This window comes from Nyctibius grandis, chromosome 4 (assembly GCF_013368605.1).
Source record: "Nyctibius grandis isolate bNycGra1 chromosome 4, bNycGra1.pri, whole genome shotgun sequence".
NCBI classification, from domain to species: domain Eukaryota; kingdom Metazoa; phylum Chordata; class Aves; order Nyctibiiformes; family Nyctibiidae; genus Nyctibius; species Nyctibius grandis.
Genome location: NC_090661.1, coordinates 9,423,605 through 9,438,855, shown reverse-complemented (window position 1 = coordinate 9,438,855; position 15,251 = coordinate 9,423,605). Strand labels below are relative to the sequence as shown.

Here is a 15,251-nt window from a genome sequence, read left to right as displayed (position 1 = left end):
TGAAAACACTTTTGATGTCATCAATAGTGACTCTGCTTTATGTTTTGAAAGGAAATCAAATTATGACTGTTATGTTTATTTCTATTCCTTTCCTCTCTTTGTTTCCCCTCAAAAATTGACAATGGCATTGAAGTCAAATTAGACATCTGTTTGTAAAATAAACTGGAGTGCTACTGACAGCTGCTGCTGAATGGCAAATGTTCTACAGCTGTTGAGCTCCTAAATTAACAATGATTTTCATTTACAAACAGCGAACAACAAGAAAATTATGGAGTCTTCCTTTTTTTTTCAACCCACTACTTGAAATTTATGAAAATACAGACTCTACTAGAGACTTAGCCAGAAAGAAATCAGAGTTTACTGTTTTATTTCCCCACTTACTGGGAGCAAAATTCAGACAAAATCAGATTCCAGTGCAAGATACTTCAGAGAACTTCCCTCCTTACATGTACTAAATCCTTTTGCATTTTCTCTCCAGGATATGTAAACAGATGTAATAATCCTTTGAGGATTTATCCTTCTGCAACACAAATTTTGTCAATAAAAAACACTATTGAATAAAAATATTTTCTTGATTTTTCATACATCTTTTTAGTTTTGTAAATATACAGATACATCAACTAGCCGATTTTTTCACAATTTTATTTAAAGTGCTTACATATTAATTACATGAGAATTAGATGGCAGGATTTTTTAGACAGCAATGTTCATATGTTTAAAACGAATTTGCTTTTTCATATGTTTAGAACTCAGCTGGAACTCACTGAAGAGTTTCAAGTTCAGTGCAGTTATGCATACATCAATATTTTCATTAATTACTTGAATAACGGAATAGAGAACAAGTTACTGACTGCAGACAGTATCAAGCCTCACTTGCTTAAAATGCAAAATGATTCATAAATCTGAGGAGTTCTGAAAAATCAGTAATTAAATAACATGAAACACAAAGTCCTAGTTTTATATAAGAGTAATTATTTGCACAAAGACAGAAAGGAAAAAAGCCAATGAGAGAAGTACTTGATAGCAGGATGAAGGAAGTCTAGTGGATCAGAAGTTGAACACAAGTAGATGTTATTCTTTTATGAAAAACAGCAAATGCTACAGTGGAAGCTCTTTCTCTAAGACCATGTGGAGTCATGGAATGCATCTGTAGGATTACAATGCCCAGTTTGGGGTATCACAATTCAAGGATACGGATTATTTGGAGAAAGTTCAGACAAGACAACAATCATATCTAGAAAGGGGAAAAGATTGAAGGAGCTTGGGTGGAGTAGCCTAGAGAAAAGACTAAAGGAAGACATGGGTTTGTCTCCATTTAGCCCACACTCAGGGCTAAAAAATAACCAGTTGTTCTATCACCCAGTCTCCCCTTCCCAGCTGAGAAAGGAAACTGGGAAAAGAAGGGAGACTCATGAGCTGAAATTTAAACGATTTAATAAAATAAGAAAACCAATATCAATACTAATACAAAAGACACAAAATTATACTTAGCTCATACAGTGGTGGCAAGTCCCTTCAGGGATAGGAACCATTCAGAAGAGAAGAGAGGACAAGGAGGGAGGTGAGGAGAGCAGAGCAGATAGCCCACCCCTGGCAAGCTTTCCCATTTACAGTGAACCTGACATTAATGTTACAGAAACACCTGTGGGCCAGCCTGGGTCAGCTGCCCTGGCTTTCACTGCTAATGGCCTTGATCACCATACCATGGCTGGCCACAAACTGAAACAAAATGTAACAGAAAAGTGATTCTGTAGATTTTTTATCCCTGCAAAACCAGGACAGGGTTGAAAAAAGGGTTGCAGCACCTGAGCATAAGAGGCGTTAGAGGAATAATTTTAGCAAAACAGTAGCACTGACAGGTAAGTATTGACACCAGTTCCTTATGCAGACTGACAAGGGTCCACCTTTAAGGAGAATAGAGGTAGACGGGGGCAACTCAATCATAGTTCATCCTATTGTCATACTGTTGTCAGACAGTAAAAGACTTGGGTATTTCACCAAAGTCTCTTCTAACATCATTTCCTACAGTTTCCCTATTTATCTTCAAGTTTTGGATCAGAAAGTAGAATAACTAGAAAGCACTATACCTGACTTACTACTTCATATCATTTTTCCAAGTGCATAATTTAAACACAGAGTAAGTATCCTTAGAACAGCGCTGAGAATCTAGAAAGACCAAGAAAGTTGGCATGTATAATTGCTAAGAAATAAAAATGAAAGTTTTAAATATCCCAAAGATCTTTGCTAAGTACCAAACGAGACTTCTGATCAGTTTGACACGGTCTCCCACAGCATCCTCGCAGCTAAACTGAGGAAGTGTGGTCTGGATGATCGGGTAGTGAGGTGGATTGTGAACTGGCTGAAGGAAAGAAGCCAGAGAGTAGTGGTCAGCGGGACAGAGTCCAGTTGGAGGTCTGTGTCTAGCGGAGTTCCGCAAGGGTCGGTTCTGGGACCAGTTCTATTCAATATATTCATTAATGACTTGGATGAGGGATTAGAGTGCGCTGTCAGCAAGTTCGCTGATGACACAAAACTGGGAGGAGTGGCTGAGATGCCGGAAGGCTGCGCAGCCGTTCAGAGAGACCTGGACAGGCTGGAGAGTTGGGCGGGGAGAAATTTAATGAAATATAACAAGGGCAAGTGTAGAGTCCTGCATCTGGGCAAGAACAACCCCATGTACCAGTACAAGTTGGGGACAGAGCTGTTGGAGAGCAGCGTAGGGGAAAGGGACCTGGGGGTCCTAGTGGACAACAGGATGACCATGAGCCAGCAGTGTGCCCTTGTGGCCAAGAAGGCCAATGGCATCCTGGGGTGTATAAGAAGGGGTGTGGTTAGCAGGTCGAGAGAGGTTCTCCTCCCCCTCTACTCTGCCCTGGTGAGGCCGCATCTGGAGTATTGTGTCCAGTTCTGGGCCCCTCAGTTCAAGAAGGACAGGGAACTGCTAGAGAGAGTCCAGCGCAGAGCCACGAAGATGATTAAGGGGGTGGAACATCTCCCTTATGAGGAGAGGCTGAGGGAGCTGGGTCTCTTTAGCTTAGAGAAGAGGAGACTGAGGGGTGACCTCATTAATGTTTATAAATATGTAAAGGGCAAGTGTCAAGAGGATAGAGCCAGGCTCTTCTCAGTGACATCCCTTGACAGGACAAGGGGCAATGGGTGCAAGCTGGAGCACAGGAGGTTCCACTTAAATTTGAGGAAAAACTTCTTTACTGTAAGGGTGACTGAACACTGGAACAGGCTGCCCAGAGAGGTTGTGGAGTCTCCTTCTCTGGAGACATTCAAAACCCGCCTGGACGCGTTCCTGTGTGATATGGTCTAGGCAATCCTGCCCCGGCAGGGGGATTGGACTAGATGATCTTTTGAGGTCCCTTCCAATCCCTAACATTCTGTGATTCTGTGATTCTGTAAAAGCATTAAGCTGCTTTGCAACATTACAACTTTGCAAACAAAACAGCACATGAATGAATCCAGCTAGATTTTATAAGATTACTGTATTAATTGTGCTGTAAAAAAAGATTATTTATAAGAACACAAAATTACAAGAAAATCATAGAATGGTTTGGCTTGGAAGGGACCTTAAAGATCATCTAGTTCCAACCCCCATGCCATGGGCAGGGACACCTTTCCACTAGACCAGGTTGCTCAAAGCCCCATCCAAGCTGGCCTTGTAAATCCATTTACAACACTTTCCAAATTCATATGCTCCCCTTGTGAAGTTAAAGAAACAATATTAAATGTGAGAAAGTAAAAGTGAGATGTATTTTTGTTTTAAATGTGGAAGTGTTTAGTCGGTAGATCCAGGGGGCTGCTACTGTATATATTGAAATGCAAACATGCATTTTTTACAATCTAATATTAGAGCTGCTATAAATATAGAAACTATATAGAAATGCAGAAGATTATCCTTCCTTCCTAATACAAGTAAACTCTCTGTGGGTGTTTAGCCTAAAAAATGAAATATAGGGCTGTAAGTTAGTTACATTGCAAATTCTTAATTTGTGTCCTATGTTTTTGTAAAAAAAAAAAAAAGCTGAATGAAGAAAGTATTTACATTATTTTTAAGGAATTAGAATAGTGCAATACTAACATATAGTCTTTTCTGTCTTGTAGTGTTTTGTAAAGGGTCACTGGCCTCTAGTTGTTTTTAAGAAAACAGAGGCATTGAAAACTGAGTTGAGCTGTATATGATAACCCAGTATGAAAGAGAGGAATGGACCCAAATCTACTCACTTCCAGTCTGTGTCCCTAGCCATTTAAAGCTGTGCTCATTTCTGTTACATCAACTCCTAAAAGTGAAGAACAGGATAAGATGAAAGCAGGTCAATAGAATCGCATATGGAAAACTAGTAAATTTTCTATATATCAGAAGTTGTATTTGTTCTAAGGACTGATAGGATATATAGAGATATCTTAGATTGATATCTTAATTATGTAGAAATACATAAAGTGTCTACATAAAATATTTAAGCTATGCACAAAGAAATATTAAGCTATACTGCTATCGTCTCTATCAAAAATGAAGTTCAGAAGCTACTGCAGTTGTGTGATAGTTAACTGGAAGATACAGATTTACATTATTTAAACTATTAGTGCAGGAATTTTGATCATTTCTCTGCATGCAGAAGATTCATTAATTCTACTAGGAAAATCAATATAGCTATTTATAATATGAGAACTCTTATCTTCTATCATTCCATAAACAGCACATAACTGTTACTGAGAGCTCTTGCGAGGCAAGGCAGGCAGATTGTTCTCTGTTTTTGCTTGGCCATTATATTTAGATATAACGGAAAGCTTTCAGTAAATGCTTTATAACTGTGCTCAGTTGCTCCAGTATTAATATTCTAATAAACTGTCAGGCAAAATTGTTGACATGTAAGTATCTGGACAATCGCACAGGAAGACTGAAAGGATAAATGGAAAAGACTGAATAACAAGCTTAATATCCAATTGAAAAAAGCAGGGTTTTTTTGTTCTTTGGTTTTTACACTTTGAATATTTAGAGGCATGATTTTATAATGAACTCCTCATAGCTCTTCAACTATGTACTAGTAGCTCATTTGCTTCAAAATAAAGAGTGTGATTTTTCAGCAAGTACAAATCCATGAATCTCTTTCAGGAAATACAACCCACAAGCATTCAGGAATCCTAAAAGAGCATGTAAAATCATCATATTTCACAAGTTTTGTAACAAATAGTATGCATTTAAAGAATATATTGCATATAAAGTATTTAAAGAAACATCCAATTAAGCAAATGGAAAAAGACTTGACCTATGTATTATTACTCAGGTAAGTGTCCTGACAAATAAAGGGAAATTGCACGTATTGGGATAGGTACAGCCTAGCAAAGAAAAGAAAATGTTTTAGTGGTGAGAGCATCAGAGAGAAGCAAAGAAACTACTTATACTGCTTAACCACTTTAGTCTAGTAACCTAAATAACTTAAAATCTTGCCCCACTTCTTCTGCCACCTCATAGATACTGATGAGGAATTTGGGACAAGTCTGAAAAGTAACACACAAATTTGTCAGCTGTAACTGTACATAATTTTTTTTTCCTTACTGTTTTTTAAGTTCGACTCTGTGATCATCTATCACACGTTCCTTTTATATGACTCTGGCAATAATTTCAGAAGAAGCACTGAAGCTTCCACCCATTTAAAGGAGTCTGACTGACACAGACCCACTCCGTAGCTTACTGACAACTGGAACTGCTTTCTGGTAGGAGTAAATTTGTGCAACTTGTTTTTGTGACAGAGAATCATAATATCAACACTTTTAGTAAGTGAGATCAATTCTGAAATTCATTTCATTCTGATCATTTCAATTTGGCATTTCTAATAAACACTTTTCTTAAGACAGTGTTATTGAGTTGGTCATATATTAATTTACACACCACAGAGCTGCTCTTGTGTTTTGTGGGTTTTGTTATCCAGATGCCTTGTGCTCTGTTGCTGGCCCAAGGACTCCCTGGTTGGATATCATAATGAGTTTGGAGTATAGAGAAGAGATTTGGCTACATATCAAGACAGTTTCAGTATGTATATGTAGTTATGAACTCATGGGGGTTTGTGACACTTGGTTCCTTTGCATTTGGCTCTTTTAGTCTTTCCAGCATCACTTTTTTGTGTAATATTTACTCTGAGATGCCAAGCGACCTGAAGCAATATTATGCTTGAAGTTAAAAGAAATCAAGAAGTACATGTTCAAAAAGCTCTAGCTGAAGTTCATTTGCCCTCAGAACCTTGAAGGCTCAAGAGCAAGAGGACTGCCAGAATCCATACAGAGGTTGGAAACTCAGTATTATATCCAAGGCACACACCCATGAAGTAGTACTGAAGTTGTTCTCGTAGGTATGATAGCTTTGCTACAATAGCACAACTACCTGAAAGGTTCTGTCAAATATACTAAATATATCATAGTTTTTATTTGGACGACTACAATTCTTTAAAATTCCTCTACTCTCTTTTGACTACATACAAACAAAACCCAATGTAATTAAAATCATGAACGTGATTACATATGCAGAAAAACAATATTTCACACTTTTCCGCAAAAATTATAAAACATTTCCCTGGAGATGGCTCAGAAAACATTTCCGGAAAAAAAACAGCAGAGACATTACGACAAATACAGTGGATTTCTGCAAGTACTAATGGTAATAAACAGTATTTACAGTACCGGGTTTTAATTTGTTGGTTGTTTAAAACATTATATGTATAGCAGAAATAAATAACTTGTCAGCAAGAACGTTTGTTACATTTACCGTACAAGTCACATCCATTGCCTGAGAACTCGATTCGGTTTCGAATGTGGTTTATTTTCTAAATGGTATTTTCTAAGTGGTAAATTGAATATAACTTGTCTGCATGTGGCCATCATTTACTACATTAACAATTAATCACAGACTCAGTGAAAATCACCAAATGCTAAAGGAGGAAAAGATAATTACCATCTAGTAATACTTGGCTCTTCATGAGATCTACACCAGCCGACAGATTTAATCAATTTGGATATTAACAAGATTTTCTCTACCATGAAATTTTAATATGTGACAAGTGAAGACAATTTACAAAATTTTCTTCACTCTTGTTTTATATTACAGAATTCTAAAAGTACTTGCAGAAAACTATTTTGTTTGGTATTTTCCATCAATTGCATGGGCCAGACCTTTACCTGCCTGTTCAGTACTACACTAAACTGAGACACTTTAACTTGAGGAATACAACTAACCAGTCAAATCTAGAAATCTGGAGCTAAAAGTGGCCTAGAAGAGGTGATTCTCTATCACTCCTAAGAAACTTCTAATAAACATTTATTCCCCTTTTGTTGTCAATGGTGTAAATCACTAATTGAAATCCATATTTAAGACTTTCCCTGTTAAATTAGATAAATCTCCATTAACTTTTTTTACAGAATTAAGCACAGTCTCTGAATATTAGCTGTTTGATATAAAAACAAAAAAATGCATGTGCTGTTCAACTGTTGCTCAAAAGTAGAACGTGCTAAACCAAGCATGACAGTCTACATACAAAGAAAAGTTTAAAAAAAAAAGTTTAAAAAGTTTTCAGACTCATTTATAGAAAATATAAAAACAGATTGGCCAAGTCAGGGTTCAAACACCTAAAAATTTTTCCACTTCCATGTGATAATATAAATACCACTAGGCTCTGCCACTGCTCAGTTATCTATATGATAATTAGTTTTTATATAACTTGCACATAGCAAAAATAATTATACCTCTCAAGAAAGTTTTGACAGTACTTTTTAAAAGATGCTAGAAAGCAAATGCATTCTGAAGAGCCCAGAAATCTAGTAAATAAGCATTAGAACACAAACTTTTATAAGAAGATTAAGGAAACTACCTGGCCCTCTCATATTGCCACATGGCACCTTAGCATCCAATCAATCACAAGGAACACGGGAAAGTAAATAGGGATAGAAATGCTAAATGTTGCATTATGAACACGAAAACAAGTAGACTGTGCACAGCATGACAGCTTAGAATGCTCCAGGTAGACATCTTTAACTATAGAAGCAAGAAAGACATTGTTGTAAGAACTTTCCTGCTCATGCTGATATTTGGGTAGCTTCTGAAGCCAGCACAGATGCTAGGGCAGCCAAAGGAATCCTTATTGCTAAGTAAGATCTGAATGCATTCTGTTGATTTATCTTTTTATAATAAATTTGTTCCACATAACAAAACTTTCTGTTCAAGTACCTAGTGCTGTGATAAGGCTGACTACACAATTTGACAGCCGGCAGTGCATTCCGTTTCCATTATGTCACCCTAAAAATCAGGGTGCTTAAAATTGCCCTGTGGTGTCTGGGGCCATCCCCAAAGTGATATGTTATTTCTCCATTTCATCTGTCTGCAGGAATCGTTTTGAAAGCGGGTATGCTGGAACCTGCGTACCTTCCTATAACCGGATTTAGCTGCTCAGTATTCCTAGCATGTATCAGGCAAGTAGAAAGAGGGCTTAAAGCTTGAGGGTCTCCCAAGCAATGTGTAACATCTAAGCAAAATCTTCTGTCTTCAGTGAGACTCAAGCATAGGGTTAAATGCTTGGACAAATAGAGCCTCAGCTATTGTTTGCATCCCAGAAGTACTTTCAGTACACTGGCAGTTTCAGTAGAGTCTGGAAGGATTCAAACCTTTAGGCTATTTTACTGTCATCATTTAGTGGGAATGAAGAGACTGGATGAATTGCTCTCAACTAAGCAATTACAGTGCAATACCATATCTTAATCTACCTCCCTCTTTTTTTTTTCCTCAATTGTGTTTTCACACAAAAAGAGATGTTTTAGAAAGCAAAGTAGTGATGATAAGTCAAATTCAAATATATGTTAATTCTCCTAAACTTAGTATTTTGCAGGCACCCAGGAAGTTAGCATTATACACATATGTGCTCATGCCAAAAGATTTAGCATCCCTTGCTGAACCTGGAAACTGCAGATTACCATTTGTCTGTGTCATTTTATGCTTGTCACAACCAAACTGATCACATGCATTATGCCTAGAAAGCATTGAGAAGACTAGCAGCCAAATGTGGGCAATCACATGTTTCTATCAAAGGTATCAGGCTTCACAAACCACAAAAAAAAAGAAAAAAAGTCTCCAAACCTCAGTACTAGTCCAAGGAAAACTTCCTGGAAGCCTCTATACTTAATTATACCATTATAAATCCAACCCCCCCCCATATTTGGCTCTAAAGCCATAATAAGTTTTTACAGATCAGCTATGTTTAACTTGTGACTACATTTAACTTTTCTATATATTGCAGTCAGTAGACCAGGACATAGTGAAAAGGAAGAAGTATATCCTTATGATTCAGAACAGGCTCCAAAATGCTGCCATTCTGTTTTGGAAATTCTAAAAGAAAATTATTAGATGCTCTCCAAGGACTGAAACAGATATGTATCGACAATAAAAAACTATTTGCACTCCATCACACACAGAAAAAAAGAAAAACACAGAGGGCTTTTGTCTCCTCTGAAGTTCAAGGTTTCAGAATTTTTCCATGATGAGTTTGGACTTAACTATTCATCATCATAACTGCTTTTAGACTTTTGTTTTTATTATATCATTAAAGCTCTCACAAATGACAGAATAATTTTGAAAATTGCATCCTAATTTCTATGCTATTCTATGGGAGCTGACCACAAAGGTTTATAAAGAATGCTGACTGTAAACTCTAATTCAGATGTGGTCAAAGCTTTACATACAAAAGAAAAAATGTAAATGTTAATGCCAAAACCACATTAGTGATTGCTACGTATGGTGCCATGGAGGACTACACTACAGCACAAATGCCACATTAGGATGTTAATTTCTAGCATCAGACACTCCTAATAGTGGTGACTTTCATTCTTTTTTTGAAACATCCTCAGGAATGGAGCAGTTACTTACCCTCTGAGGTCAATGAAGCAACCATTGGGAGCAAGCCTGTATTTTTCACGTAATTTTTACTGAAAAGTACCTAACAACTTCCTTTCACTTTCACCAGCACATACACACCTAAGATACCCACATGCACTGTAAATAGGCAGTCATAACACCAAATATTTTTCCTTTCCCTATGAACTTAATTTCTAAGATATTCTTTTAGCTCCCCAAACAGATTACAGGAACTGGTTCCAGTCAGCTAATCTAACTCTATATTGGCACTTCATTGTTCTGTTGGCGCTACTGATGTACACCCAGCAGCCTGAGAAGGTTGTATGCCGCTGATTTAATCTGTTTATTCTTTAAGGCTGTGACAATGTCATACATTTGTGTGTATAACATCAGAACTGCAGTTCTGACTGTGTTACTTTTTGGAGCCTCTCTTGAGTTTTCTGCAATAACGCGAGTACCTCACAGTGTAAAAATCAGTGTTGAACATCCAGCATGATTTGACCAGCAGAGAGGAGGAACACTTATCAAGGTTCCTGCAGTTGGTGGTACTTTACTACATTCCTTTGCTGACAAGACCCACACAGGCCCCTGAACCAAATTCAGCCACAGATGTTTAAGTTTGAGTGAGAAAAGTAAAGGTCTTAGTTCATTTTTTTTGGTAAAGGCAATTCTACTTAGGACAGTAATGAAAAAAAAAAAAAAAATCCATCAACTTCTGTTGTTGTATATAATTATTGGATTAAAGTTTAAATCTTGTCTCTATAAAGGATGTATAAACATCACCTTTTTATTACACCACTGAACTGGTAAGTGCCTCAAGCAATATTTGTTATACAACTAAGACAGAGGCAGTCCTGAGGGGAAAAGCAAATAGCTTTACTGATAAACAGCTCAGGAACACTGAAAGAATCTTCTTGATTGCTTCTTGAAAAATTCCATATATAAACTTTAACACACAACCTGTCCAGCCATGCAGCAAGCAGCACACTTCACGGTTTTGCTGCAGTCCAATGTACACTTGTCTGTCTTTAGCTTAAGAAAAGACAGTAAGTGTATTCTTGAACTGCTTCAGTGCACATTAAAACAGATGATCTTAAACAAAATTATTTTACTGGTATCAAAGGGCAGCAGGTAGAAGTGCACTGCCAAAGATTTGAGACTGTTGCACAGCCAGTGTCAGGGTTGGGGCTACATCACCCTCATGGATGCGGAAGAGGAGGGTGTTTATCTCTTGTGCCAATCAGCAAAAGGAGAAGGAAGCAAAGCACAGGGTGAGAGCAGGGCAGCCATGGAGCAGTTCTGCTGGTGGCAATTTTGCAGCCTATTTAGAAGTCAGTTGCAATTTTCACAACATATTTTCCTGAATTGACCTGAACCACCTTCAGCCCAACCTGTGTGCTAGAATCTCCTTAAAAGCCTAGAGGTGTTTTGTGTATCTAAAGGCATTCCCAATAGTGATAAGACTCTTTGAAGTCTTTGGTCTACTGCAGGGCACATCTTAGCAATTGCAAAGGCTTATCCAGACATAGATGCAAAGCAATCAAAGAAATCCCAATTATCCATGAATATTTGACCAATCTGTCCTATTAAATATGACAAGCAAAATCTTAGGAGGCAGGACAATGTTTCTCTGGCAGTTTCCTCTGATACTCTTCATAGTATGAAGTGACTTAAGGTTTCTACATATACAAGTGGCCCTAAAGCAAAGTGCACCTACATAATCTTACCTTTGTGTATTGCTTAAAAAGCATGAATACACATGCTTTAGAAATAGACTGTAGAAATAATAGGAGGACATCAGTAAAAGATCACCAGCTCTGAAATGAAAGCATTCACCTCTAAACAAATAGATCTGCTTTTACTGATAAAGGTCCATTTAGAAAATCCTGACTCTACAGAACATTCCTATTACTCATCTTAACTAAGATCATGTTTTTTTACCCAAATCTCAACCAGATGGATGCAATTTTGATCTTAAAGATTCAGAATTTTTAGATTTTTAGGTGAAATAAATGGCTGAGAGCCTAGCAAGTTAAATTAGGGTTCCCAATTCAATGGTTACTAAAGGCTTGGGGTAACTTTTGAACACCTGGGCTTTAAGTTGCTAACATTTAACTGTGCAAGTAGAACTATCCTTGGTCAAGTGTGTCAAAGGAGAAAAAAGCATCTAAGAACTCCAGTAGTTCTTAATCTAATAAATATTAGATTTATTATTAACTGAATTTTACTTTAATGGTTAGTTTAATATGCTTTAAAATACTTACTTCAGAATTACACAGCCTGTACTGGCAGGAGGAGCTGTCCAAAACACTTGAATGCGTGTCCTTCTTCTAGGTGTGCTCTCAGTAACAGCAACAGGACAATTACTCATGAACTGTGTTTCTTCTTCATCTATGATCTAAGGAAATATAAAGAGAAGAATGTGAAAAGATAAGGACATTTATAGCCAATGTCTCTCGAATATGTTTTGTCAGTTTATGTTTTCCTCCAGTGGGGCTATTTATAATATTCTCTGCTTAGCTCAGCACTACTTTGGTAGATTTATTCACAACATGCAGATTACTCACTGAAATGAAAACAAAAAGCCCACAAAATAAAGACAGAATAATGTTTCAGTTCTAGGTGAACAGAAGTTAGTCCTTTCTAAGCGTGACTGCAAATAACCTTTTTTTGTAGATCCTGATTACTGGATCTTCCTGTAAATTTTAATGAACTGAAAATAATAAAAGATGCATAATTTCAACTTTTTTTTTTTTTTTTACATTATAGCAACTGGTTGGGGCAGATGGAACATGCTAGAGAAGAAGGGAGTTCAGTTTGTTTATTTTTTTCTTTGCTTTTTAAACTAACCTTTCTTTAAACAGTATTATTCTTAAGGCAAAAGAATCTCCAGGTCAAAAGAGGTAATATATTAATCATAGTCATCTATAATGCAGAGACCATTATTTAGTCTAATCTGCACACATTTTTTCTTTTTTGTTTGATTGATGTTTAACAGAAAGGTTTAAGTGGTATAAGTCAAGATGAAACCAGAGAGGCTGATTTGGAACTGGTGCTGTTCCAAGGATTTTACTCAAAGGTGTCTGTGACAAAATAGCTTTCTCACTACATATGCACTTCATGGGTTGTACTTTAAGCCTTCTGTTCATCAGATCTCAAAGAAAATTCTATCAGAAGCTGCCAAGCATTATTTGGAAATAGGCAATGCTGTGATATGGCAAAATTTCTCTTCAAAATTACTCAGTGGTCCACTTTCATTTGATGAAGCCACAATGCACACTACATTGGGTCAAGATTCAGACAATTAGTTACAAACTTTACCATTTTGAGAAAGAAGCTGTATTTATTGATTTATAACAAGACTCAACTCTGAGGAGCTTTCTCAGAATTCTGGTTCTAATAACACATATGCTTTTACCAGATTACAATTAAAAAAAAAAAATCTTCTGGCAGTAAATATAACTTTAAACGAGTATTTTGACAAAAAAATACTATTTTACATTCTGAAAAAGTGGCAATATTTATAGTTTGACCAGATCTGCTTTAGTGAGCAGGCATCCACACTGTCTCACCCAATGATACCGTGAGCATCGCCAAACATTTTTAGCTGAGCCAACAAACATTTCTGGTTTTCCATGGCAGAATGAAGGGGCACTGGTCCAGGGGAGTGCTGAGAAAGTCTATTTAGCTGGTCAATAGGGTAATGGTTAATGAGTTTTAAATCTAAAGCCATTAATATTCTTCAACTTTTTTAATGCTTCATAGAATCTGTGTAACTAAACACAATGTGTACAGCTGATACTTTGCTAGATTTTAATTAACGTGAAGCATTGGAAAGCATGGGATCTAGTGTAGGCTTAAGCTGGCACTGCACTCTTTCTGCTTCTACTTCATACAATTTAATGCACTTAAGCATCGAGAAATCCCTAATCTACAGTTCTCTCTTGGCCATCAACTGTATCTATTCTGTCTCCTTTATTCCTGCAAGAGTAAAATAAAGAAACAAAACTGTTTACTTATCTCTCAGAAAGGTTGTCTCAATTATTCAGGACCATATCAACTGAACTTTTATCCATATCTCACGGTAATTCATTCTCAATCAGAACTCAATTTTGGTGGAAGCTTTGAGTGAAGAATGGGTAATTTTATACCACCTCATACAAAATAAAATAGTATTGTACATTATATAAAAGCAGCATAATTCCTATTGAAAGGAGGGAGGTTATCTGAAAGTTCTTAAAAATGACAGCTTTTCTAGAAAAACAGAAATATTGCAAATTACTGTACAAGTTACACTAGGCTCCACATTCTCGTCAGATGCAAACTGCAGCTATAGTATCATAACTCACATCCTTGGACAAAAGCTTTAAAAATATGTTCAATTCAGGTCAAGAAAGATTAAGTGATTACAGATAAGTGTAAATACTTTATGACTAACCAGATAAAAGCTATTCAGTGATGATCAATGAACCTTTCACATATGCTGATTTTTCCAAATCTAGTTTAGCTCACCTGACACAATGAATGTTTCTTAAGAAGCCCAACTGAAATGAACTCGTGTTCTCAAAGTATAGAGTTGCTGTTTTCAACTAACAAGAACTTAGCTGCTTTCATATCCCTAAATATCATTCCTCCAGCAGTCATCATTGTAGACCCATCTGTGATGCATTTGCCTGTTAAGTAAATTCTTGTCTCCAGGTGAGTCAATCCTGCTTCGCCCCCCCGACAATGAATGGAATCACAAGGAACATCAAAACCAAATCCAACAAGTAATATTTAAGGAAGGAGTTGTGAGCAACTGTGAGTAGTTATTACAAATCAAATCTCTGGCTACTACAAAACCAGAACCTGAAATATTTGTTTGAATTCTAGATAGCCATTAGGTTGGAGCACATGCATGCCCTTTTCCAGTAACAACAAACGAACAGAGAAATGCAAACATATTTTGCACTTCTATAGCCTACCAAATTCCTGCAACCTAGCAAATTATGAATTTTCTCAAGGAATACAGATGCCTATAACAAAATAATTTAAAAGTTCTGGTTGCATTTTAGAACATAGTCCTGGAAGAACAGGAAGTGGTTGAACCTCAAGGCTACATCACTATTTCCTGAATCACTAACCATCAAAGCAAGAAGATTTATGCAATAAGTGTCTACTGGGAAAACCTGACCGTAAAAGAATAAGGTCCTCCAAAAAGAGTTCCTTTGAAGAAAAATTAGACAGGAGCTTTTTCAATGAAGACTCCTAATGTTGACAGAATACAGTAAAGAATTCCTAAACTAGTTGGAAAACCTCAAATGCCAGTTGATCAGAGAGGATTAAAAAAAAAAAAAGTTATTTTGACATATTT

The 15,251-nt window shown here is 36.8% G+C and overlaps 1 protein-coding gene across 1 annotated transcript in view; it reads right to left on the bottom strand.

Annotated features, from left to right (window-relative positions):
- SPON1 (spondin 1) overlaps positions 1 to 15,251 on the bottom strand; it is a 207,632-nt gene that overhangs the window by 156,245 nt on the left and 36,136 nt on the right. The window contains exon 3 of the mRNA XM_068399588.1: positions 12,163 to 12,296. Coding sequence (XP_068255689.1) covers positions 12,163 to 12,296 — 134 coding nt within the window. The remainder of the gene's footprint in view (positions 1 to 12,162; positions 12,297 to 15,251) is intronic.